General features: G+C 37.8%; 1 protein-coding gene across 11 annotated transcripts in view; it reads right to left on the bottom strand.

Moving 5' to 3' along the window:
- Positions 1–26,229, bottom strand: part of LOC150087831 (bromodomain-containing protein 2-like) — a 676,121-nt gene that overhangs the window by 353,792 nt on the left and 296,100 nt on the right. For all 11 annotated transcript variants that reach the window (XM_090369219.1, XM_090369215.1, XM_090369216.1 and 8 more), the window contains one exon: positions 14,740–14,928. In XM_090369219.1, coding sequence (XP_090225345.1) covers positions 14,740–14,928 — 189 coding nt within the window. The remainder of the gene's footprint in view (positions 1–14,739; positions 14,929–26,229) is intronic.

Below are 26,229 nucleotides of genomic sequence, written 5' to 3'. Positions count from 1 at the left end.
CAGGATCTAGAAAAGTCGGGGAGATGGGCTGAGAAGTGGCAACTAAAGTTTAACATTGACAAATGCCAAGTACTGCATATGAGTAGAAGTAACCCCAGAGAAACATACCAACTGTTTGGTACTATACTTAGGGTGGTAGAGAATGAAAAAGACCTGGATGTAATGTGCAGTCAGATATGAAGTTTTCTGAAGAGAAGGTCATGGGGTGTTGTCAATGGATATACGAGAATTTTGCTAGCAGGGAAAAGGAAGTGATTATCCCCTTGTATAAGGCATTGGTCAGGCCATGCCTTGAGTACTGTGTACAGGTCTGGAGGCCTCATTTTTGGAAGGATGAAGAGTTGCTTGAGTGAGTACAGAGAAGGGCAACAAGATTGCAGAGGGGAACGAAGGGATCCTCTTACCAAGAAAGGCTTAAGTTCTGCAAATTGCAGCATCTGGAGACTAGGCACCTGCAAGGTGATCTGATTGAAGCATATAAGGCCTTGAATGGGTTGGGCGGGCTCAGTTATAATGGGATCTTCCTCTTGCTCAGATTTGGGGCATAAATTCAAATTGAGGAAAGACAGTTGTAAAACAGATATGCGAAAATTTGCCTTTAGCCAGCAGGTGGTTTGCTGGAACAAACTTCCATTTGTTGTCGTGGAAGTTGATAGTTTCAATAAATTTAAGGAGGAGCTGGACAAACCTTTAGAGGGAATGGATGTGTGAAATAGTTTTTTTTTTTTTTTTTGTTTATGCTACACAAGCTTGCTTTCTTGCATCATATGCCTCTGCTACTACTACATTAGTTGGTTGGCCCACGGCATACATTTTTTTTTTTTTTTTTATGGCTTGCAGAAACAATTCGGGAAAATTTTGGCAAAAGTTAAGTGTTATTCCATTTGTAAAAAAAAAAAATAAAAAAAAAGATCTTGGTAAAAAGTCCCTACAAAATGTATATCTATTTATAAAATATGTAACCCGGTCTTCCTCTTCCACCAGGGCTTATTTGACAAGGTGAGAAACAGGATTACAGGCAGCACTGTTTTATGCCAAATACTCTGAATTCTATTTAAAAAAAAAAAAAAAAAAAAGTTATGTGATTTTGATACTAAGGATGTTGCAACTACAGTAAACCGCCGCTATTTGCAGAGGTTACATTCCTGAGAAATGCCACGAATACCGAAAACGCAAATACTGAGTTATGGCTCCCATAGTAATAAAGGGGTTCTGTTCCAAAGTATGAAATATATAAGAAAAACTAGTCTAAAATTTTGTCTATGTATGTTTTATTGTACCTTCATAATATGACTACATAGACAGTACATAGTGAAATGCAAGCATATGGCATCGAAATGAAAATAAGAAAATTTAATATTTATTAGAAATTTCAAACAAATCTTTCAAACCAGCGCCTTTGCTAGCTAAAAAAAAACTTTGCCAGTGCTATCACCAGTTTGGCTAAAGTGTTGATAAAGGAGTTTTGCCTTTTTACGAATGATGAGTGAACTGAGGAGACACTTTCACCATTAGAAATTTTGTCTAATAACTCAATTTTATTCGCTAATGTCATCACCTTCTTTGATATTTTCACATTTCCCTTGTTATTCGTAGCCATAATTTTGTATGGGTTAGAAAGAACTTGTCCACAATAAAGTCACTTTCTTCCATTAACACACTCGAAAAAGTCTGTTTTACACTGCAAAATGGTAGATTTATCACTTTTGTAAGCATATCAATTTATAAGCATATAAATTAAAAGCAAACGACGAAACCTTCCATGACAAGCACATAACACATACTGAACAAGGATTGGTGAGAAACATCCACGCTCGCAATTTTGTCACCCCTCTCCCCCCATCCACTGAGCACTGTTTTGACCGGGAAAGATAATTTTAGCCACGCCCATGTTTTTTTATGGCGGAAAATGTTCATGGCGCTTAAAAAAAAAAAAAAAAAAAAACGTCAATTTTAAAGGTTTCATTTTATATTAAATCAGCAACCGTGAATACGCAAAACCGCGAATGGCGGGGGTTTACTGTATTGCTTAGGCATTTCTTTGCACTTCTCTGGTAGAAAATTTACTGTTCACTGAGACTCATTTTGCTTAGTTATCTAATTCTGTAACTGAACTGGAAGCATGGGGACTAATTCTCATGCCATCAATGAAGTTGGATCTTTGAATATGTAACAAAACTGTTTGATTTTGATATTAAAAAAATTTGCAGAATAGGCAGTTCAAGCTGTGCAATTAAAGAGGTAGGAAAGTCCAATTAGAAATTTCACCCCTACAGGCATTGGAGAAGTAAAATATATGTGGTGTTTTAAAAAATAATTTCTTATTTCAATGAAAATAGATGATTTGTTAATGGAAACAAGCAGGAATTTCCATTTCAAGTAAAGGCATTAAAGGCTCACATTTTTCAGTTTAGCCTGGTCCCTTTCGTGAACGTGGAAAGACCGTTCTCTGCTTTTAAAATGATTTTGGATGATAAATGCCTAATAATAATTTTAGATTGCCTCTTCTATGCTTTCCAAAGTAATGGAGGGAAATCCAACCATAACCCGAACTATGGCTGAAGCATTTAGAATTTATAAACAATTTAAATACATTTTTCATTATTAGTGATCAGGTGGAAACCTTCCATCTTATAAAGAACCACCAATATGGATTCCATCACTATTAATTCACTGGTGATGCAATGTCTTATGTTACTCATCTTTGGACAAATTTGGCTTAGCATTTTATGAAATGAAAACAGTTCCGCTTGAAATTTTCAAGGCTTTTGACTGTGCTTGGCATATAGCCTTCTAAACAAGCATCCACTGTATGGGTTGCCATCTGTTTTTTGCAGATGAGTAGCCAGTTTTCTCTCTGACCACTCACTGCAGGTGGCTCTGCCTTTTAATTCTCTACTAATACTGGTGTTTGCTAAAAGATTTCTTTTTTCCTACTCTTGTAAATTATTGATCTTCCAACTTAGTTGAAACTTTATCTACAGTTTCTGTCAATGATAGCACACTACATTCTATCCTTCAACTAGAAATCTTGTCCTGCACAGCTTCTACTTCTCAAACATCCATCACCAAATCTTAAATGCTGATTGCCAGGTAATCCTCCAATGTGGTTTCAAAAAAATTAGGTAAAGTCAATTTATCAATTCTACACACTTGAAAAAGTCTGTTTTACACTGCAAAACGGTAGATTTATCACTTTTGTGAGCATATCAATTTATAAATTTATTCAATTTATAAGCATATAAGCACTCAGATTTCTAAAAAAAGGATACATATCTCTATTTGGGATTAACCTGGCTTCTAATCTTCCTTTAATAAAGCTTACAAGAAATATTGCTTCTTTTGCATTTAAAAAAATTTTTCTTTTTTTTAAACAGCTACATCAGTACAAGCTGTAAAAATTTCAAATCTGCCCTAATGCAGAATACTGTGCTGACATCTGGGGTGATCCCCCAAAACCTCTCAAGCTCCTGGTCTCTATTCAAAAGAAGATAGTTGGGTTAATTAATGGCCCACCACTTACAAACCCTCTCCACTCTCTATCTCACACACATTTAGTTTTTGCTGCATGCTTTTTTCTATAGATACTTCCACATGCATTATTCTTCTGAACTGGTATGTGTAATTCTGCTGCTCATTTAAAAACCAGTTAACATCTATTCACTGTTCAACTCCAAACTCACAGAACTAACTTCTCATTTTCAAAATTTATTTCCTTTCTTTCTTTCTTTCTTTTTAATTTTTTTTTTAAGCAAACCTTTCAACCCTTCACATTAAAATCTACAGAAATTCATGACTTACGTCAACCATGTAGTCTGTCTTCTCAACTTTCAATCTCCTTTGTGAGAGCAACTAAACATATAAGATTTCAAACGATTAACAAACAGTCCAAAAAACTTTCAACAGCAAATAGAACCCTGTAACAAAACTATTCCTAGAAGAAGGCACCCACATGAACATCAGATCAGTGAACAATGTGAATAAAACAAATATCATCAATATAAACAAGGAAAACTAAATATTATGGTATAATAAACATGGAAAAATGCAGCAAAGTGAAAACAACACATAATTAACTGCAGAAGATTGAAAATTACTGTTCAATCAAAAACTGAAGCTATATCTAAACTGTAGAAAGGTTTACTATCCACAATATTATACAGTAAAATCTTGTTAATACGAACTCTGTTTATACAAAATACTCGATTTATATGAAGTACATACCATTCCCCGTGAAAGAATAGACTTTTATGTAAATATATTCGTTTATTACAAAATTTTGTTAGTATGTATTACAAAGTTTGTTTTCACCCTGAGAAATAAATATTGTTATTTTGTATGTTTAATACAAATCTTAGAAGCTGTCCAATTTTTACCCCTATTATTGCCTCTGGGCACACGGTTCCCTGCTTCCCAAAAGGATGGCACTGACTTGTTAGAAATTATTTTTGTGTAAACAAAACCAGTTTATAGTAGCTACAACATAAGTGCATTCTGAAAAACATCATGTTAAATTAACAAAAGAATAAAAACAGTTTTTCTAAGATGTTTACATACACTCCCTCGCTCTCCACGGGATTAAAGTCAGTTGCAATTGTTATGCCAATTCAAAGAATATTATGCTACAGTATACAGTAATCTATTTTTGTGCCATTTAATCGAGCTGTTCTCTTTTTCGGAACTTGTGTCTTTAAATTAATTTAAAGTCTGTTTATATTAAATCTCATCTAGTAGTGTTATGGTTATAAAATGTAAACTGATGGAATTGACCCTGGAAATTAAACTGAAAATTATACAAGAGGCTGATAGGATTGAACTTAGCAAAATAGACATTGCAAAGAAATACAACATCCCTTTACCTACTTCATCTACAATACAGAAAAACCGAAAAAAAAAAAAAAAAAAAAAACACACTTGAAGAACTGCGTGACACTGGAGCAGCAATATAAAAAAAAACAGGAAACGAATTCTTGGTTCAAAACACAAGGATCCTGAAATGGGTGTGGGTGGGGGGGGGGGATTTACAGCTAAATTTGAATGTCTTAGATGCTATCTGTAATCTTGTTATTGCTTGGGACAGTATTGCATCAAGTGTAATAATCAGCTGCTTCAAGAATGAGTGGCTTTGGAGAGAATACCGTCAAAAAACATAGTCTGGCAGACGAACGTGATAGCAACATTGAGGAATGGGGGAATTTGAAAGCTATGGATTTTGTTGGCGAATTTAAAGAGTTTGTGAAGGTACATGTAGTTTCTACCACAGCAATGCAACACTGCTAAGCACCAAGCAAAACTATGATGTTTTTGTTACCAGCAACAGCAAAAGTGAAGACGGACACATTACCATCTACAAAAGATTCCCAAAATGCATTGAGCATAATAGAGAATGTGTTGGCCTGCAGTAACGCTGATAAAGAAACTAGTGCATTTTATAATAATGCCTGCGCTGTAGTTAAAAATGCATATAGGACAAAAACTGTGCAAACAACATTGGATTCTTCAAATAGGCCTCTGGGGTTGGGTATACTCATACTATAATTTTTAGTATTTTCCACCAACCATGGAATAAAACAAAAGACGAAAAACCCAAATTTTTTAAAATATTTAATATTTACAATAAATGATTTACAAACAAAATATTACTGATAGTAATTTTAAAATAAAATAAAACAACTGTGATATACAGGATAATAATAAAATGCCGAATTTAAAATGCAATAAAATATACTGGGTTAAAAGCGCTAAAATACTAACTGAAGCTTTCAAAGGCTTCTGCCTTCTTTCTCAACAGTGTAATTTCTGTTCTGCGGTGCATCATTAAATACCAGCAGGTTCACGGTGCATCTCACGTGAACGTGTACTGTTCCCGTCAGAACCGGAAGTGGCTCGGGAGCATTTCAGGCAAAAACGTTCATCCCCTCCAAGGATTACCGCCTCAAAGAGGGGATGAATGCGTGTGCCCCTATCTCTATTTATATTTTTCTCAGTAGAACTAATTCGCAAGCTCTCGAGCCACTTGCGGTCCCAAAATCTATGCGCGCGATCAGTGATGACCGCTTCATCTGGGGAGATTTGATGTTGCTTCTCCCAGAAATGTTCAGCTACGGCGGATTTGCCATAGTCTGCATTTCTTATCGCATTTGTGTGCTCCCCCAGACGATCTTTGAGACGCCGTTTTGTTTCTCCCACATAACACTCCCCACATTCCGGGCATTTAATACCGTATACGACCCCACTTATATTTTCATTTAAGACAGGGTCCTTCACCTGTGACACGATTGTGTGCAGCTTCCTGCCTGGGAGCTGCACACAACGTGTCTGGTAATTCCTTAATACGCGAGCTAAACGCTCGGATAAACCCGGATAGTAGGGAATGTATGCGGTGGCTATTGGTGTGAAGGACTCACTTCTACTCTGCCCTCCACTAATGTATTTCTCAATGATCCTCCGGGGGTAGCCACACTTCAAAAGATCCGCCGTAACACGTTCATACTCCAAGTTTCTATCCTCTGAGGTACTACAATGGGATTTTGCCCTATCCACTAATGCTCTTACTACACTGTTCCTGTGATAATTAGTCTGCGCTGAGTTGTAGTGTGAATATTGGCCCCTGTACATAGATTTTCTAAATACTTTTGTTTTCAAATGCTGGCCTTCTCTACAAATCAGCACATCCAGGAACGGCAAAACCCCTCCTTCCTCTACCTCAGAGATGAATTGTATGAACGGGGAGAAGCTATTAAGAAAATTCAACGTATCATCCTCACTCCCTTCCCGAATAACTGAAAACGTATCATCAACATACCTTTTCCACGGACGCATAGGGAGAACTGTAGTGTTAAATAGTCTGGACTCGAGCTCCTCCATCGCTAAATTAGCTATGATGGCACTGATGGGGGAGCCCATAGCTGCACCGTTAACCTGCTTGTACATGGTATTATTAAACACCATGGTAGTACTCGAAAGACATAACTCTATTCCTTTACATATGTCCTCTAAGTTTAGTTGCGTCCTATTATTCAAGGTGGTGTCTCTTTCTAAAGCCATGTACGCACAATGTATCCCATGGTCAATTGGGATGCAGGTAAACAACGATGTTACATCAAAGGATATCATAACCTCGTTTTCTTCTATACGTTGTCCTCTTATGAATTGTACAAATTCTTTACTGTCTCTGATACTATGTTCAGAGAGTCCAACTAATGGTGACAGTAGTTTGGCTAGGAAACCAGATAATGCATACGTGGGGCTGCCAATAAACGAGACTATCGGTCTGAGTGGCACACCCACTTTATGTATTTTTGGCAAACCGTAAAATCTCGGTATCTGGCTTCCTGTGGCATGTAATGCCCAATACCGCTCCTTTGAAATCTTATTGCATTTCATCCAACATTGCACCATCTTATTAACTTGCCGTTCCAGATTTGACAGGGGATTCTTATGAATAATCGTATAGGTTGTGCGATCATTTAACAAATCTAATGCTTTGCTTACATATGCTTCTTTATCCAAAACCACTGTTGCTCTACCTTTATCAGCTGGTAAGGACCACAACATTATCGTCCTGCTTAAGACTTTCTAGTGCTAATCTTTGCTTTGTATTAAAATTCGAGGGAACTTTCTTGGCTTGACTTAAAATAGCTGCTGTTTTCACAGGGATTTCATTGGCCATGCACACAGGTAACTTACTAGCCGCTCTCGCTGTGAAAACAGCAGCTATTTTAAGTCAAGCCAAGAAAGTTCCCTCGAATCTTAATACAAAGCAAAGATTAGCACTAGAAAGTCTTAAGCAGGACGATAATGTTGTGGTCCTACCACCTGATAAAGGTAGAGCAACAGTGGTTTTGGATAAAGAAGCATATGTAAGCAAAGCATTAGATTTGTTAAATGATCGCACAACCTATACGATTATTCATAAGAATCCCCTGTCAAATCTGGAACGGCAAGTTAATAAGATGGTGCAATGTTGGATGAAATGCAATAAGATTTCAAAGGAGCGGTATTGGGCATTACATGCCACAGGAAGCCAGATACCGAGATTTTACGGTTTGCCAAAAATACATAAAGTGGGTGTGCCACTCAGACCGATAGTCTCGTTTATTGGCAGCCCCACGTATGCATTATCTGGTTTCCTAGCCAAACTACTGTCACCATTAGTTGGACTCTCTGAACATAGTATCAGAGACAGTAAAGAATTTGTACAATTCATAAGAGGACAACGTATAGAAGAAAACGAGGTTATGATATCCTTTGATGTAACATCGTTGTTTACCTGCATCCCAATTGACCATGGGATACATTGTGCGTACATGGCTTTAGAAAGAGACACCACCTTGAATAATAGGACGCAACTAAACTTAGAGGACATATGTAAAGGAATAGAGTTATGTCTTTCGAGTACTACCATGGTGTTTAATAATACCATGTACAAGCAGGTTAACGGTGCAGCTATGGGCTCCCCCATCAGTGCCATCATAGCTAATTTAGCGATGGAGGAGCTCGAGTCCAGACTATTTAACACTACAGTTCTCCCTATGCGTCCGTGGAAAAGGTATGTTGATGATACGTTTTCAGTTATTCGGGAAGGGAGTGAGGATGATACGTTGAATTTTCTTAATAGCTTCTCCCCGTTCATACAATTCACCTCTGAGGTAGAGGAAGGAGGGGTTTTGCCGTTCCTGGATGTGCTGATTTGTAGAGAAGGCCAGCATTTGAAAACAAAAGTATTTAGAAAATCTATGTGCAGGGGCCAATATTCACACTACAACTCAGCGCAGACTAATTATCACAGGAACAGTGTAGTAAGAGCATTAGTGGATAGGGCAAAATCCCATTGTAGTACCTCAGAGGATAGAAACTTGGAGTATGAACGTGTTACGGCGGATCTTTTGAAGTGTGGCTACCCCCGGAGGATCATTGAGAAATACATTAGTGGAGGGCAGAGTAGAAGTGAGTCCTTCACACCAATAGCCACCGCATACATTCCCTACTATCCGGGTTTATCCGAGCGTTTAGCTCGCGTATTAAGGAATTACCAGACACGTTGTGTGCAGCTCCCAGGCAGGAAGCTGCACACAATCGTGTCACAGGTGAAGGACCCTGTCTTAAATGAAAATATAAGTGGGGTCGTATACGGTATTAAATGCCCGGAATGTGGGGAGTGTTATGTGGGAGAAACAAAACGGCGTCTCAAAGATCGTCTGGGGGAGCACACAAATGCGATAAGAAATGCAGACTATGGCAAATCCGCCGTAGCTGAACATTTCTGGGAGAAGCAACATCAAATCTCCCCAGATGAAGCGGTCATCACTGATCGCGCGCATAGATTTTGGGACCGCAAGTGGCTCGAGAGCTTGCGAATTAGTTCTACTGAGAAAAATATAAATAGAGATAGGGGCACACGCATTCATCCCCTCTTTGAGGCGGTAATCCTTGGAGGGGATGAACGTTTTTGCCTGAAATGCTCCCGAGCCACTTCCGGTTCTGACGGGAACAGTACACGTTCACGTGAGATGCACCGTGAACCTGCTGGTATTTAATGATGCACCGCAGAACAGAAATTACACTGTTGAGAAAGAAGGCAGAAGCCTTTGAAAGCTTCAGTTAGTATTTTAGCGCTTTTAACCCAGTATATTTTATTGCATTTTAAATTCGGCATTTTATTATTATCCTGTATATCACAGTTGTTTTATTTTATTTTAAAATTACTATCAGTAATATTTTGTTTGTAAATCATTTATTGTAAATATTAAATATTTTAAAAAATTTGGGTTTTTCGTCTTTCGTTTTATTCCATGGTTGGTGGAAAACACTAAAAATTATAGTATGACATTGGATTCTTTATTTAAATTAGATTACTTTATCAAAAAGTTAATGGATTGTGCGTCTCCTTTTATATTAAGATTAATTATTTTACTGCAATACTAAAGTATTGTACATATTAAAATATATACTGTACAATATTTTCATTTCTGTTAATTGCTTTTATCTTAGTTTATCTTACAAATAAAATAAAATCTTTAAAAAGTGTGTTAATCCTATTGTATTATTAGACAAGGCTTTTTTTTTTAATCTATTAATTGAATTTATTATTATACTTAGATATATAGTATGTGACAAAAAATAAATAAAATAATAAAGGTAAAATTTTGACACTTTTGGGGGACCTTGTTACTACAAACTTCGTTATTACAAAACATGAAAATTTAGATCCCTTGAACTTTGTATGAATGAGATTCTACTGTAAAATCAAAGAACTAAAAGATGCCAAACAAAGACTCAGTATCAGGAAGAAGCTATAAAGCAAAGAATACTGTTGTTTTATATATTTACTAATGATATTAATGAAGGTATATTGAGTTCAATAGCTACATTTTGCAGGTGAAACAAAGTTTGGCAGGGAGTTTGATGATAGTAATAAGAGTATGCTACTGCAATAAGATCTAGAAAAATCAGATAGACAGATGGACTGAGAAGTGAAAATTAATGTTGACAAGGTAATGCACATGGATAGCAGTAATTCCAGATTAACATACCAACTGCATGGTACCACACTCAGGTTAGTGGAGAATGACAGCACAAACAAGCTGTCAGGACAGCTTGTGATGTTTTTGTCAATGATATAAAGGATTTCTGCCAGCAGAAATAAGGAGGTAGTAGTAGTGGCATGTGATGCAAGAAAGCAAGTGTATGAGCTTATGCAGCATCAGCCAAAAAAAAATCACACCTTTCCCTCCAAATGCTTGTACAGTTCCTCCTTAAATTTATTTAACCTATCAACGTCCACAACGACAGATGGAAGTTTGTTCCAGCAATTAACCACCCACTGGCTAAAGGCAAATTTCCACACATCTATTCTACATCTGTCTCTTTCTTAATTTGAATTTATGCCCCCTTCGGTTCGTAATCTGAACAAGTGGAAGGATCCCATCACAATTCAGCGCGCTCAACCCATTCAAGGCCTTATACACCTCAATCAGATCACCGTGCATGTGCCTAGTCTCCAGCCACTACACTTTGCAGAACTTAAGCCTCTCTTGGTAAGAGGATCCCTTCATTCCCCTCACCAAACTTGTTGCCCTTCTCTGTACATGCTCAAGCAAATCTACATCCTTCCTAAAATGAGGCCTCCAGACCTGTATGCAGTACTCAAGGCATGGCCTGACCATTGCCTTATACAGAGGGACAATCAACTCCTTTTCCCTGCTAGCAAAATTCTTATATATCATTGACAAAACCTCATGACCTGCCCTGGCAGCCTGTCTGCACTGTTCAGAAAATTTCATATCTGACTGCACAACTACTCCCAGGTCTTTTTCATTTTCTACCACCTCAAGTGTAGTACCACTTCTACCCATATGCAGTACTTTGCATTTGTCAAGATTAAAGTTCAGTTTCCACTTCTTAGCCCATCTGTCCAAATTACCTAGATCCTGTTGCAGTAGCACACTGCCATAACTGTCATTAACAACCCTGCCAACCTCTCTATCATCTGCAAACTTTGACATTAAGCCTGATATACCTTCATCAATATCATTGATAAATATACAAAACAGCAGTGGACCCAACACCGAACCCTGTGGGACTCACACTAATAACATTAGTCCACAAAGAGCAGCACCCATTGATTACCACCCTGTCTTCTCCCACTCAACCATCCTTTTATCCATTGTAGCAACTTACCCTTAATACCATTCTGCTCTAATTTGTACAATAGTCTTTCGTGCACAACGGGGTCAAAAGCTTTCCTGAAATCCAAATATATGATATCAAAATTATTTTTCGCATCCAGTTCCTTTGTAACCACATCATAATATCCTATCAAATTTGTCAGACAAGACTTTCCCTTAACAAACCCATGCTGTGTCTGAATTATTGTTGCAGTCTTGTCTAGATGATCCTGCAATGCACCTTTAACCAGTGACTCCATTATTTTACCCGGAACAGAAGCTAAACTACCTGGTCTGTAATTACTCATGTCACCCTTCGATCCCCCTTTGTGAATTGGGGATACAGTTGCACATCTCCAGTCAGTGGGGACCTCCCCTGAGTCCAAAGATGTTCTCATAATTATGGCTAAGGTTTGCTCAGTTGCTTTGCTGCCTCCTTTAAAATAACTGGATCGATCCCATCCACCCCAGGTGCCTTTCTTATGTTTAACTCAACAATTTATCCTCCACTTTGCTCTCAGTTATTACAAAATCATTAAGAACCCTGCTACAATTTGATAACCTTCTGCTATTTTCAAACCTTAACTCCTCGTGTGTGAATGTAGATGCAAAATACTCATTCAGTTTGTTTGCTATCTGAGCAGGATCATCAACAGTCGAACCATCGATTCAAGTGGACCAATCAGATTCATCCCCTTCCTTTTACAGTTTAAATAAGTAAAGAAATCCTTGCTGTTTTTCTTAGCATCCTTTGCCAAAGATTTCTTGTAATCTGCCTTTGCTTGCCTAACCTCCTTTGTGACCTGATTACAGACTAGATTATATCTGCCGTAGGCTTCTGAGTTGCTTGATAATTTATATGCATTCCATGCATTTTTCTTCTCTGTCATGAGTCTCATTAGTTCATTTGATAACCATTAACATGTTTCTTGAACATATTTCTTAATAAGTATGAAACTTTTGGTAACTTCCACGATTAATTCCTTGAATGCTTCCCACTTAGAAATTACTGTTGGTAACATTGTCAGTTGTTCCCTTTGTACAGAATTTAAAAACTGTCTGAGATCACTACTTACCTTTACGGAAGCAAAAATCCATTCCTTTAATCCTGATGGTAATTATATCTTAAAGTAAATCCCATATCAGTACACTGTGATAACTGCCACCTAGTGGTTCGTTTATCTGCAAATTCTTAACACACGAATGGTCACTGCTGATAACCAGATCAAGGGTATTACCCTCTCTGGTTGCCTCTTAAACATGCTGCTGCAGAAAACAATCATCCAATAAATCCACAAAAGTCTTACTAGTGTGTGTGTGTGAGAGTGACCAACCCACAAGTTCCAGTAAATATCTGGAAAGTTAAAATCCCCCATTATAAGACATTCTGATTTACTATCCCCCTCTATTTCTCTGTACAATTGTTCATTGTACCCATTCAAGTCATTAGGCCTATAACACTCTCCTACCCGTAATTTTGCTTTCACAGTGCTATGTCACACCAAACTGACTCAACAGTGCACTGTTCATCTATATCAACTGGATGCACTTCTTTTGATTTTATGTTTTTCTTAATTAACAGCATAACACCTCCTCCGTTTCTATCCTGTCTATCCTTTCTGTACACATTGTACTCCCCAAATTCCAGTTCAGCATTCCTTATATCTGTGTGACACCACGTCTCCGCTATCCCAACAATATCTGCCTTTGATGTCTTGACCAACACTTAAAATTCATCAAATTTATTTACTATACTTCTAGCATTGGTATACATGAAAGCATACATGCACCTATTCCTATTCACCCTGACACATCCAATATACCCACCTGTTTCACGATGACTGCCGTCAGTCTCTGAAACCCCCAGCACCCCTCGCTCCAGGTCGCTACTTATTCTAATAGAAGTTCTGCAAGAATCACCTTCACCTCTGCCTGCGGCTATTTTTAAACTTTTAGTCTGTGAATCCTCCGAAGCTAGCAGTTTTCCGACCCACCTAACACTGCCTCAATAGCATCAGCAAATATTCTTGCACCCTTTCTATTTAAGTGTATCCCATCACTGTAGAAGAAGTCTCTCCTGTTAAGAAGCACACACCACGCTGAAAAAAATTCTACCCCTTGAGCCTTGCACATTCCCTCCAGGGCCGAACTGATTGACAAGGCTCTCATCATGTACTCTCTCCTATTGTGTCTGGGCAGAATTGCAGACACTTTCAAATTTAAATTAGGTGATTGTCTTGTTTTATCGACAATGGTTAGGCTACATCATGAGTACTGCATACAAGTCTGAAATTCGCATTGAAGAATGTGGATCTCTTGGAAGGAATGCACAGAAGATTAATAGGGAGAACAAAAGGGTGCTCCTAACCAGGAAAGGCTTGAGTTCTACAAACTGCTGAGTCCGGAAACCAGGAACCCATGAGGAGATCTGATTGAGGTGTTTAAGACTTTCAATGATTTAAGTACACTAAATGCTGATGGCATCTTTCTCAGATTACACACAAGAGGTCAAATTCAAATTGAGGAGGGATGGTTGCAGGATAGACGTGTGGAGATTTGCTTTTAGCCAGTCCCTAGTCGATTGTTGGAATAAACTTTCATCTGTTGTTGTAAAAGTAGATAGTTTGAATAAAATTCAAGGAAGAACTAAACAAATTATTGGAAGGCATGGACTGGACTAGTGATATGGGATTTTTGATTTTTTTTTTTTTTTTTTTTGCTTGATGCTTTATAAACCTGCCTTCTTACATCATGCCACTACTAATATTAACATGTCTTACAACATCCTCTTTATTCATCTGACCTTGCACAATATGAATTATATATCCAGTGGAGAATCCTTTTTTTTTTTTTTTTTTTTTGAAATAATTAATCTATAATTATCTCCAAATATTATAATTGCTCAAAAAATCCATGACTGAATTTTATTCAGTCATGGATTTTTTGATCCCATCTCACATCTGTCATTTCTTCCTTTGTTAAATACAATTAAGGATAGAAAATTAAATTTAAAAAGGGGGGAGATGAAAGGAGGTGAACACATACACATATAATATATATATAAATATACCTGTTCCTGTAACTGCTGTAATTTCCTTTCTCTTTCATCTTGACTATCTTCAGAGTCACTTGATGAACTATTTGAAGAGCTAGATGGAGTGCTTGGACTACTAGATTCTTTTTCAACCTGAGTTGTCTGAACAGGTTCTGCAGGTAATGGTTCATCAGGCATTTTTGCATATCTCATCTCAAAAACATCCTATAAAAGAGGCAGAACATAAAACCTCCTCTATACACATGCAATAACTTTGATTAGAGTAATCTAATTAGTGAGAAAAAATTATTTCTCCTTATGCAGCTAGAAATAAATTATTTCTCGCTGCATAAGGACCACTGCCGTGCAAATCCTCTGCATTTGTGGATCGATCGGAGGAGGAATGGGTGGTTTGGTTCTTTGATCTTTTCGCCTTTGTGACGATTTGTATAGCGATTGAAATGCAGCGATTCCATGACAATTATTGGCCTCGTGGTCCTTTGTCGATATGGGGCATAATGGTCAGTCTATCATTTTGATATTCTGTTTTTCTCTTAGTAGTTCTTTTAACCCCTTTTTGGTGATATTTCACGTTTTTTGGAACTGGTACCTTCGAGGGGGGTACCACTAAATTATATTATAATTGGCATTATTTTAAATTTTATATCAGTTTTATTAATTGGATAAAAGGAGATATAGGGGACTATCGGCTACTGTTTATGTCTTATTATCTTTACTTCCCCCTCCCTGTTGGTTTATTTTACGTTATTTTATGTTAATTTTCGCTCTACGGTTTTTATCATACTACTGGCTTTAATGTTTTATTTTATTTTGTTTTATTTTGAATTATTGGATATACGTGTGGTGTGTGTGTGTGTGTGTGTGTAAAATATATATATATATAAAATATATGAAAACTAAGAAGAGGAAGGAAAAGAAAAGAAAAGAAAAAGAAAGAAAAAGAACAGTACGTGTACCTGTGTGCGCTAAGCAGCAAAACAAGATACAAGGTTCTTAACATTCTTTCTCTCGTATTTTCTTCATCTAGGCATAGCATTTTGTGGTTAATCACTTCTCCATATATATTTTCTTCTATTTCATTTTAATTTTTGTAATACTTATATATGTACGTATACATACATACATATGTATACATAAAAAATATTGAGGATAATAATAGAAAAGGTAAATCAATCAAATACATATGTATACATAAAAAATATTGAGGATAATAATAGAAAAGGTAAATCAATCAAATAATATTCAGGGATTTAGGAAAACGCTAAGGATTAAAAAAAAAAAAAAAATTTATTATCGCTTTTAACCCACAATCCAGATGACTTCAACTGGGGCCAACCACCCAGACTGAAGGCAAAACACGACAAGAAGTTCTCTGTTTCTGTAATGATCAATACATGCTAAGTAATTTAAATCTAAACCAAATATAGTAATTAAAAATGGTTGGGAAATTTTAGAATCAAAAGTAAGAAAATGTAAGTAAATTATAAATAAATTATAAATGTAAGCATATATTAATCATCGTTGACCCTACGATGTTATAGTCGTTGTAATTATTAACTAATTATTATTAGTTACAGTCATTATAATTATTAACTTTCATTTTTATTATTAATATAATACACACACACACACGCGCGCGCGCATGCACGCACACACACACCAATCGCCATACATAGTTCTTTTTAGTCCCTTTTGGTGATATTTCATGTTTTTTGGAACTGGTACCTTTCAAGGGTACCAGTTTCCGAAATGGTAAGGGTACCTTACCATTAAATTATTATATAATTGGCAATTATTTTAAATTTAAATTGGTATTATTATAAATTGAATTTAAAGTTCTAAATTATTTTGGGGACTTTCAGCTACAGTTTCTGTCTTGTTACCTTTACTTCCCCATCCCCGTTGATTTATTTTTATTTTTTATTTTATTTTATGTTAACTTTCGCTCTACAGTTTTTGCCATACTACTGGCTTATGTTTTATTTTTATATTAATTATCGGCTATATCTGGGCATCATGTGGAGGATGTGGGTTTTTGCTACTTCTAATGATAGCTTAATATTTATTTATTTATTTATTTATTTTCTTATTTTATGTTATTGCATTTTATCTTCTAAGTTATATATTTAAATATATATATATATATATAAGAATTAAATATAATTAATAGAAAAGAAAATACTAAAAGATGGAGAAGTTATTAACACACAAGGTGCCAGGCCTAATAGAAGGAAAAAAGAGAAAAAGAATATTAAAAAAAGTAGAATTATGTAGAATTAACGGCTGAATTAACTGGCCAATCACATGATACAAAAGCTGAAAGGGCAGTAGAACTTAATAAATGTAAAATAATAAATGTAGTGGGCATCACAAAATGAGGGTGGGAAAAAATTTTTTTTTTTTTTTTTTTTTTTTTGATGCAAACTATATAAAAATAAATAAGATAAAATTGGTACATGGATCAGGTATTTCATCAGGGGACTACACCTGATCATGTACCAAAACACTGCATTTCTATACAAACCCATGTTGATGGAGGAACTATTAAAATATGACTAAATATAACTGAAATATACAAGGGGTGGGGGGGGAGAATAAAAATAAAACCTCCAAAAACATGAGTAAGGTAGCCCCAATGCAGTGTGTGAAGTTAAAATAAAATAAAACAATTAAATTAAGTCAAATTAAAGTGTAAATGCGTGTGGGTTAAAATGAAAAAAAGTTTTGAAAAAAAATTTTTGAGAAAGGTGATTTTATGTAAATTTATGCAACAGGCAGTGGTATAGAAATAGGAACTAATGCAGGGTAAGGGAGAGAGAAAAAGGTAATAAAAATTAAAAAGGCAAAAATAGCAAGAAAAAGAAAAGTAAGATGTCCGAATCGCCCTCGTATTGCACTAATAGTTCAACGGATGGAAGAAAGAAGAATAGAAAGTAAAAAGATGCAAAGAGAAGAAAAAGAGTTTAAAGGATACTAGGTAAGGATGTTGATGGCTCAATGGCAGCAATGATCATGAGGCACTTTCCTGAATAATGGCAACTATTTATAGATGCCTCTAAAGCTAGCATTAAGGCTGTTATTAAACAATGGAAATGTGCTGCCTTCAATACCTCTTGCATATGCCGTCTACAAAAAAGAAACATAAGAAACATGGAGAATGTCCTCTTAGGTGTACACTATCAGAAGTATGAGTGGCAGATATGTGAATTTAAAAGTAATCACCATTTTATTAGGACTACAAAAGGATTACACTAAGTGTTGTTGCTTTCTCTGAGTGGATTAGTCATGCCAAGGATATGCACTATGAGAAGAGGAGTTGGCCTCAGCAAAAATCATTAACACCTGGAATGAAAAACATAGCATTTGAACCTCTTGTAGATCCAAATAAAGATTTGCTTCCACCACTACACATCAAACTGGGGCTCGTGAAAAATATCGTGAAGCTTTGGAAGCAAACAGTCCAGCATTCACATACAAGAGAAATTCTCAAGACTTAGTATAGAGAAGATTATGGCAGGCATTTTCATTGGTCCACAGATAAGGCAACTTTTCAAAGATGAACAGTTCAAATGTGTCCTAGGTGATAGTGAGAAATCGGTGTGGAAAGCCTTCCAAAATGTTTTGACTGGTTTTCTATGAAATGATAAAGCCGGCAACTACGGGCAGCTTGTGGAAGATTTCACTACTTCTTACAAAAACTTGGGGCAATGTCATTGAAGCTACATTTCTTGCACTCCCAATTGAATTTCTTCCTGCCAAACTGTGGTGCCGTCAGCGATGAACATGGTGAGCGCTTCCATCAAGACAGTGCAGCAGTGGAACAAAGAGGCAAAAGCAAATGGAGTGCCACCATGTTACCTGATAATTGTTGAATGGTGCATTCAGTGGAGGCATTCAGCCTCGGGAGCAGTTGATACTCCAGAGGCTGAATACAAGCGAAAGGTGAAAAGGTCCTGTGTTTGATACAGGTATGTTAGTAGCTAAATTTTACTGTTATATAAATAAATATACCTTGTATAAATATAAAAAAATTACTGTTTTTGAAAGCAAGTACCAATCTGCCATTTTGAGCACTATTTCCATGTTTAGCAACCCCAAAATGTATAAAGTACACTTACTTTCATGCCTAACACAATTTTTTGTTCAGTGTAATCAGAGCATTGAAGAATACCTTGGCAGCCTCAAGCAGAAACTCCTGGCAGTCAGAAAGAGATGCCATTGCAGGAAGAGCACCCAGGGAAAACAGGGTATTTGATGAAAATCAGAGAACTTTCTACAGAAAAATCGGACATGAGAAAAAGGAAGGAAAGAAACCCCTAACCAACCAGAAGATACTCAAAGAGTTCCAAGGGAACCTGTGGATCAGCAATGTTAGCCATAATGGCTCTACCACCCCTATACATCTATAAAGGAAGAAATTCAAGAATGCACAAGAGAAGACAAAATGGGAGATTCAGGAGTAAGAAGTACAACAGTCGATCAGGAAATCCACCAACTGGTGAACCCCAGGAATAGATAACATCCACAACTACTGGTACAAGAATTCAGCTGCACACATTGGACCAGTTCACCCAGATAATAATGCACCCTGACACAATCCGAGTCTCTGACTCTAGGAATCATCTACCTGATGGCCAAAGACAAAGAAGCCTCAAACTCAGCAAAGTACAGACCGATCACGTTCCCCAACAATGTAAACGATCCTGACTATCTGCATAACCAAGAAGATATCAGACCATTTGAAGAGTCAGAACATCGTGACCAAGAATAGAAGGGTTGTAAGCAGATGAGCAGAGTATGCAAGGAGCAAGTGACATTGACACTGCAGTTAGGGAGCAAGCCTACATGGAGCACTATAACCTGTACACAGCCTACATCAACTACCACAAAGCCTTCGACTCCAGGCCCCATAGCTGGCTGATAGAGACACCGAAGATCTACAGAATCAACCCGACACTAACACAACCAGACCGATACCCATCAGAAGAGGAATATTTCGGAGAAATGCCCAGAGCCCACTATTGTTCTGTCTAGCACTCAACCCACTGCCCACCATGATCAACAACTACAAGTACAGATATACCCTAAAAGAAGGAAGAACCTGTACACCCTCTCTCATCTGATGTAAATGGATGACATCAAACCCTATGTCGAAACTGAGAATCAACTCTAAGAGTTACTCTGGATCACCGAAGAGTTAAACACTGATGTTGGTATGTCATTTGGCATAGATAAATGCAAGTACCATGGATTGCATCAAGGACATCCAGATGGATGAAGATTAGTGAAGAGATAGAAGCCATGACAGAGGAAGAGATATACAAATATCTGGGGATGATGCAGGCCCACCAGTTAGAAAACAAGGAAATCAAGGCCTACCTTGCTGAGAAAACATCAGACTGAAAAGCCTGCTAAAACCAAAGCTGAATGGTGGGAAGTCACAGCCATAAACACTTATGACATCCCAGTACTAATGATTTTTCATACATTGAACTAACACAAAGCTAGAAATTGAGATTGACAAGGATAATGATGACCAAGAGGTGCCAACACCATTGGAAGCTGGACATAAATAGGTCTGACCATAAGCCTGCAAAAAAGAAGGAAGTGGATTGACTGACCTCATTGAACAAGAGAAGGTGATTAAGAACTTATGCACTTACTTCTGGGGAAAACACAGCAATAATTTACCAAGCCAACCAAGCCATAAAAAATATAGATAAATGACACTCAACCTCAACAAGGAGACCACACACACACAGGCAAAGAAGACACTACATGGCAGATGCTACAACCTCCGCCAAGACTACAAAGATAAGATGGCTTCCAACACTTGGCTCACGAACAGAAGGCTCTTTCCCAATGACCAAAGGATTCATGCTTGCCACCCAAGGCCAGGTAATCAAAACTAGGAAATACAGTACCAAGGAGCCAGGAGTAACAGATAACATGTCTCATTGATGCCACCTGGCCCCAGAGACAATGCAGCACATCACTGCAGGATGCAGGTGATCATCCAGATGGAGTATACTCACTCACATGACTCTAGGTGGACAGGATAGTGCATCAGAAGCTATCATATAATGGCATGCATGACACAAAAGTAAATCAAAATGGATAATAGGAAAGATCTAAGCTTGTCAATCTGTGTAGAGTAATATCTGTCTTTAATTTCTAAAAGGAATACAAATAATTCTCAGACTTTTCATGGTACTCACTATGAAAAGATATATATGTGCAAAAACACTTGAGTTTAGCAAATGAGTAATTGGAATAAGCTTAAGGTTAGTTATGTGGAAGCGGAAATTTAATTTTAAAAAGAAAGATTGGCACTTGTCTATTCTTTGAAATTTAGAAGAAATGAGTGAAAAATTACCTCTTCTCCTTTCCGATTCTACTCCAATGACCTTCAACATTACACTGTGTTACATCAAATATTTTCTATATAATATCGGTATACATACACCATCGACAAGTCTTAAGAAACTACGAAGTAGTTGTTGTAGTAGGCATCATTTGCTCTGTTTCTCATATTGTGCTCTTCCTTCACCACGAGATGCCATGATATCGCACTACCTCAAATAAGTAACGCTTCACTAATAGAGAAGACTATTGCTACTTATTCTCAGTGAGTACCACCACACAGACGGCACCATTTCAAGGCTATTGGATTTTCATCAGTGGATGGGCAGGTACCCCGGTATTGCAGACACGATGACCCAGTAGTTGAAAGTAATCACACAAAATGAGAGATGCCAAAAGGTGTATATGACAATATTTAAAAATAACTAAATGCACAAGGCATAATACATTAAGAGTTAAGAGTTTATTATCTACATAATATCGGTGTACATACACCATAGACAACTCTTAAGAAACTACAAAGTAGTTGTTGTAGTAGGCATCATTTGCTCTGTTTCTCATATTGTGTGATTACCTTCAACAACTGGGTCGTCATGTCTGCAATAACCAAGTTACAAAGGAGGTTAGGCAGGCGAAGGCAGATTACGAGAAATCTTTGGCAAGGGATGCAAAGAAAAACAGCAAAGAGTTCTTTACTTATGTAAACTCTAGAAGGAAGGGGATGAATCAGATTGGTCCACTTGATATCGAAGGGTCAACTGTTGATGATCCTGCTCAGCTAGCTAACAAACTAAATGAATATTTTGCATCGACATTCACACATGAGGAGTTATTTAGCGAGGGGAAAGCCAGAGGTGTATTCAACTCTAGCAGTAAGCTAGAGATTGTTGAAGATAAGCCCAGGATTGTTGAAGATAAACACAAGAAAGGCACCCGGGGTGGATGGGATCTATCCAGTTATATTAAAGGAGGCAGCAGAGGAAGTAAGCAAACCCTTAGCCATAATTATTAGAGCTTCCTTGGACTCAGGGGAGGTACCCACAGACTAGAGATGTGCAAATGTGACCCCAATTCACAAAGGAGGATCAAAGGCTGACACAAGCAATTATAGACCTGTGAGTTTAACTTCTGTTCCAGGAAAATTAATGGAGGCACTAGTTAAAGAAGCACTGCAGGATCATTTAGACAAGACTTCAGTTATAGCTCGGCACAGCATGGTTTTGTTAAGGGGAAGTCTTGCCTGACCAATTTGATTGGATACTATGATGGAGTCACAAAGGAACTGGATGCAGGGAATAACTTTGATATTATATACTTGGATCTTAGAAAGGCTTTTGATACTGTTGCACATGGAAGACTGCTGCACAAATTGGAGCAGTGTGACATTGGATGCAAATTGCTGCTGTGGATAAAGGGGTGGCTGAGGGGGAGAAGACAGAGCGGTAATCAATGGACACTGCTCGTCATGGACTAATGTTATTAGTGGAGTCCCTCAGGGCTCAGTGTTGGGTCCATTATTGTTTTCTGTATTCATAAATGATATTGATGATGGTATATCAAGCTTAATGTCGAAGTCTGCAGACGATACTAAGGTAGCCAGGGTTGTCAAGGACACTACTGACACTATGCTGCTGCAACAGGATCTGGAAAGGTTGAGCAGATGGGCTGAGAGGTGGCAAATGAAGTTTAACACTGACAAATGTAAAGTAGTACACATGGGAAACAGCAACCCCAGAGCAACGTATCAACTCTGTGGTACTACACTGACAGTGGTGGAGAATGAAAGGGACCTGGGGATGGTTGTGCAGGCAGATATGAAGTTCTCTGAGCAGTGCAGACGGGCTGCAAGAGTAGCTCATGGTGTATTGTCAATGATATATAGGAATTTTTCTAGCAGGGATAAGGAGGTGATTATTCCCTTGTATAAGGCAATGGTCAGGCCACACCTAGAGTACTGTATACAGGTCTGGAGGCCTCATTTCAAGAAGGATGTAGAGCTGCTGGAATGAGTACAGAGAAGGGCAAAAAGATTAGTGAATGGAACAAAGGGGTGCTCTTGCAAAGAAAGGCTTAAGTTTTGCAAATTACGGTGTCTGGAGACTAGGCACCAGCGAGGTGATCTGATAGAGGTGTATAAAGCATTGAATGGTTTGAGCATGCTCAATGCTGATGGGATTCTTCCTCTCGCTCAGAATAATATCACCTGAGAGGGCATAAATTCAAATTGAGGAAAGACAGATGTAGGATAGACGTGCGGAAATTTGCCTTTAGCCAGTGAGTGGTTGGTTGGTGGAACAGACTTCCATCCCTTGTCGTGGAAGTTGATAGCCTAAATAAGTTTAAGGCTCAGCTGGACAGGTATTTTGAACAAACAGAGGGGTGAAGTAGAAGTGTTTTTTTTTTTTTTTTTTTTTGGCTGATGCTGCATAAGCTTGCTTTCTTGCATCAAATGCCTCTACTAATGCTAATGTCTACTCTTTTCCTTACGGGTCTGATGTGTTGAGCGGCAAGAGTTATCCTCGTTTAATGGTTATTTTTCAGGTGTTGCAGCTATGAGGGCAAGAGTTTATATGAAATAAGTTTCTCTGTAAAAGAATCCTTTTTCACATAAACTGTCTTCTCGCTGCTCTCCTTGTTCAAGAAATACATCAACATGCTCCGCACTCAACTGCAACAGCAGTCATTTCCCCTGCCCACCAACAAGTGCAGTGTTTCTACAAAACCCAACCCATCCAACTCCTACAACTTGCTTTTGAGAAATTCCACCTCGCATATTCCGTCTCTTGCAGAATGCTTTTCATGAATCTCTTCAGAAGAAATCCCTACCACTGGTTCTGGAGAAATTCCACCTCACAAATCCCATCTGCAGAATGTTTTCCATGATCACCAAGTTTTTTTAGATGCATAAGAAGCAATATTTGTAATGTGCTTGTGCAAAGAGAGATTAGAAGTCAGGATAATCCCCAAAAGAGATATATCATTGTGCCTAGAAATCAGAGTGTCACTCAAGATAAGCAAAGGAGCAGAAGAATCCTTTTTGCGAGATATAAGACAAGACTGAGATTTAGAAGGGTTGAAATCAACTAAGTTGCCTTTACCCCACTGGACAATTACCTGAGGATCGGCATTTAAGGAACTGGTAGCAGATTTTCGAGAAGATGAAGGTGATTGAACAGGGAAAAATTTCTGATATTGGAAAGTGGAATGTAATGTGCTATCATCGGCAAAACTATGGATAGAATTTCCAGTCAATGGAAGGTCATTATTATACAAGAGGAAAATAGTGGGAGAAAGAACTGAACCTTGGGGGACACCGGCATTAGTGGAGAAGTTAGAAGACAGAGAGCCATCACCCTTAGTGAGTGATCAGAGAGAAAACTCCATAACCAATTACAAAATATAGTTGGCAAACCATAAGATGGAAGCTTGTTTAGACGACTTTTATGCCAAACCCGATCAGAAGCCTTTGAGATGTCCAGAGCAACTGCTTGTGTTTCACCGAACTTTTCCATTGAATTTGTCTATAAATGGGTAAAATAAGTCAGAATATCACCAGTGGATCAACACTGACGAAATCTACACTGGCAATTGCTGATCAGACTGAAGGGTTCTAGGTAGTTTAAGAGTTGGCGGTTAATTGATTTCTCCATTACTTTAGAAAGAGTAGAAGTAATTGCAATGGGACGATAATTGGATGGGAGGGATTTGTCGCTCTTTTTAGGAACTGGGTGGATGTGTGCAAATTTCCAAGCAGAAGGAAAAACACCTTTGTAATAAGAAAGTGAAAAAAGGCGGCTAATAATAGGAGTAAGTTCAGGAGCACAAGTTTTGAGACCAAGTGGAGAAATACCATCGGGACCTGGGGCTTTCTTAGCATCAAGATTCGTCCAAATCCTTCTGACATCCTTTTGACTGAAGACCACAGGAGGCATTGAATGAAGTGTGTTGGGAATGGTGGGAGGTGTTTTACGAAGATAATTAATACAGGAGTTGGAAGTAAAATGGGATGCTAGCAGGTCAGCTTTATCCTCGGCTGAAGTAACAATAGAACCATCTAGTTTGGACAGAGGTGGGAGCAGCAGAGATGGACAAAAGTTGCAGCCAATCGCTTTGGCAAGAGACTAGAATGCTTGGCTACCATTAGGGCAAGAAGCAAGTTTTCTACGCTTAGCCTGTTCAAACTCTAGTTTGGACTGATTAATAACTGCTTTCCAATTGTTGCGAGTTTTGGTGTAAGCAGAAAATGAAACTGAAGAATTAGAAACTATGCCAAACATGAGGTTGGGAATAGCCATGAGATAAAGGTTCCATTGGAGAAGAGACAATCACCAAGTTGAGAACTAAGGGGCCTAAAGAACCTCTCACTTCGACCTGTGTACTTAGAAGGGTCTTTTTTTAAGAAAAAGATCAAGTGTGTTGGCTGTATGGTTAGGATTGTCCGGTATTCTTGTAGGTAAATGAACAATCTGTGCAAGGTCGTTAGTAACTGCAAAAGCCTCAGCGTCTCGATCAGCTGGGTCGGTGTGACTAGAAAATGGAAGCCAGCTGGAGTTGAAAACATTAAAATTGCCTCAAAATTGCCAAGAAAAATTGCCTCACTGTTCGGAAAGTTGGACCGGAGGAAATAAAGTTGAAAAGACAGGAAGTCAAAGAGCTCGAAGTGATTAGTGGAGTTTGGAGAACGGTAGAGACAACAGATGAATTTGACACAATGAGGTAGAGAGATTTTAAGCTAGAGAAGATTGAAAAGAGGAGATTCCAAATTACCAAGACTTTGACAGGGAATATCAGAACAACAGACGTATGTACAGGTACCACCTTTGAAGTGAAAGGAATCATACAGCAAATAATTTGGGCAACTGAGACGAGCAATAGTTGAATCAACCGATAACTGAGATTCTGTCAGAAAAAGTACATGGGGTTTGGCAGACTTTAAGTGGGAATGGGTATTTTTGAGTTTAGAATTGAGACCACGTATATATGTGAAATGAATTAGGAAGTGCTTGGGAGGTTTAGATCTTTTCGCAGATAAGCTTGCTCTATTAGTTTGACAATTCACGGTGTATTCAATAGTAAGAAAAAGTGGGTGGGACATGCTGTATGAAGTAATGAAATTTATGGATATGGCGTACATGTGGTAAG

This window comes from Mastigoproctus giganteus, chromosome 3 (genome assembly GCF_048544385.1).
Source record: "Mastigoproctus giganteus isolate SK-2022 chromosome 3, ASM4854438v1, whole genome shotgun sequence".
In the NCBI taxonomy this organism is placed as follows: Eukaryota; Metazoa; Arthropoda; class Arachnida; order Uropygi; family Thelyphonidae; genus Mastigoproctus; species Mastigoproctus giganteus.
This window is presented reverse-complemented; position numbering and strand designations above follow the sequence as displayed.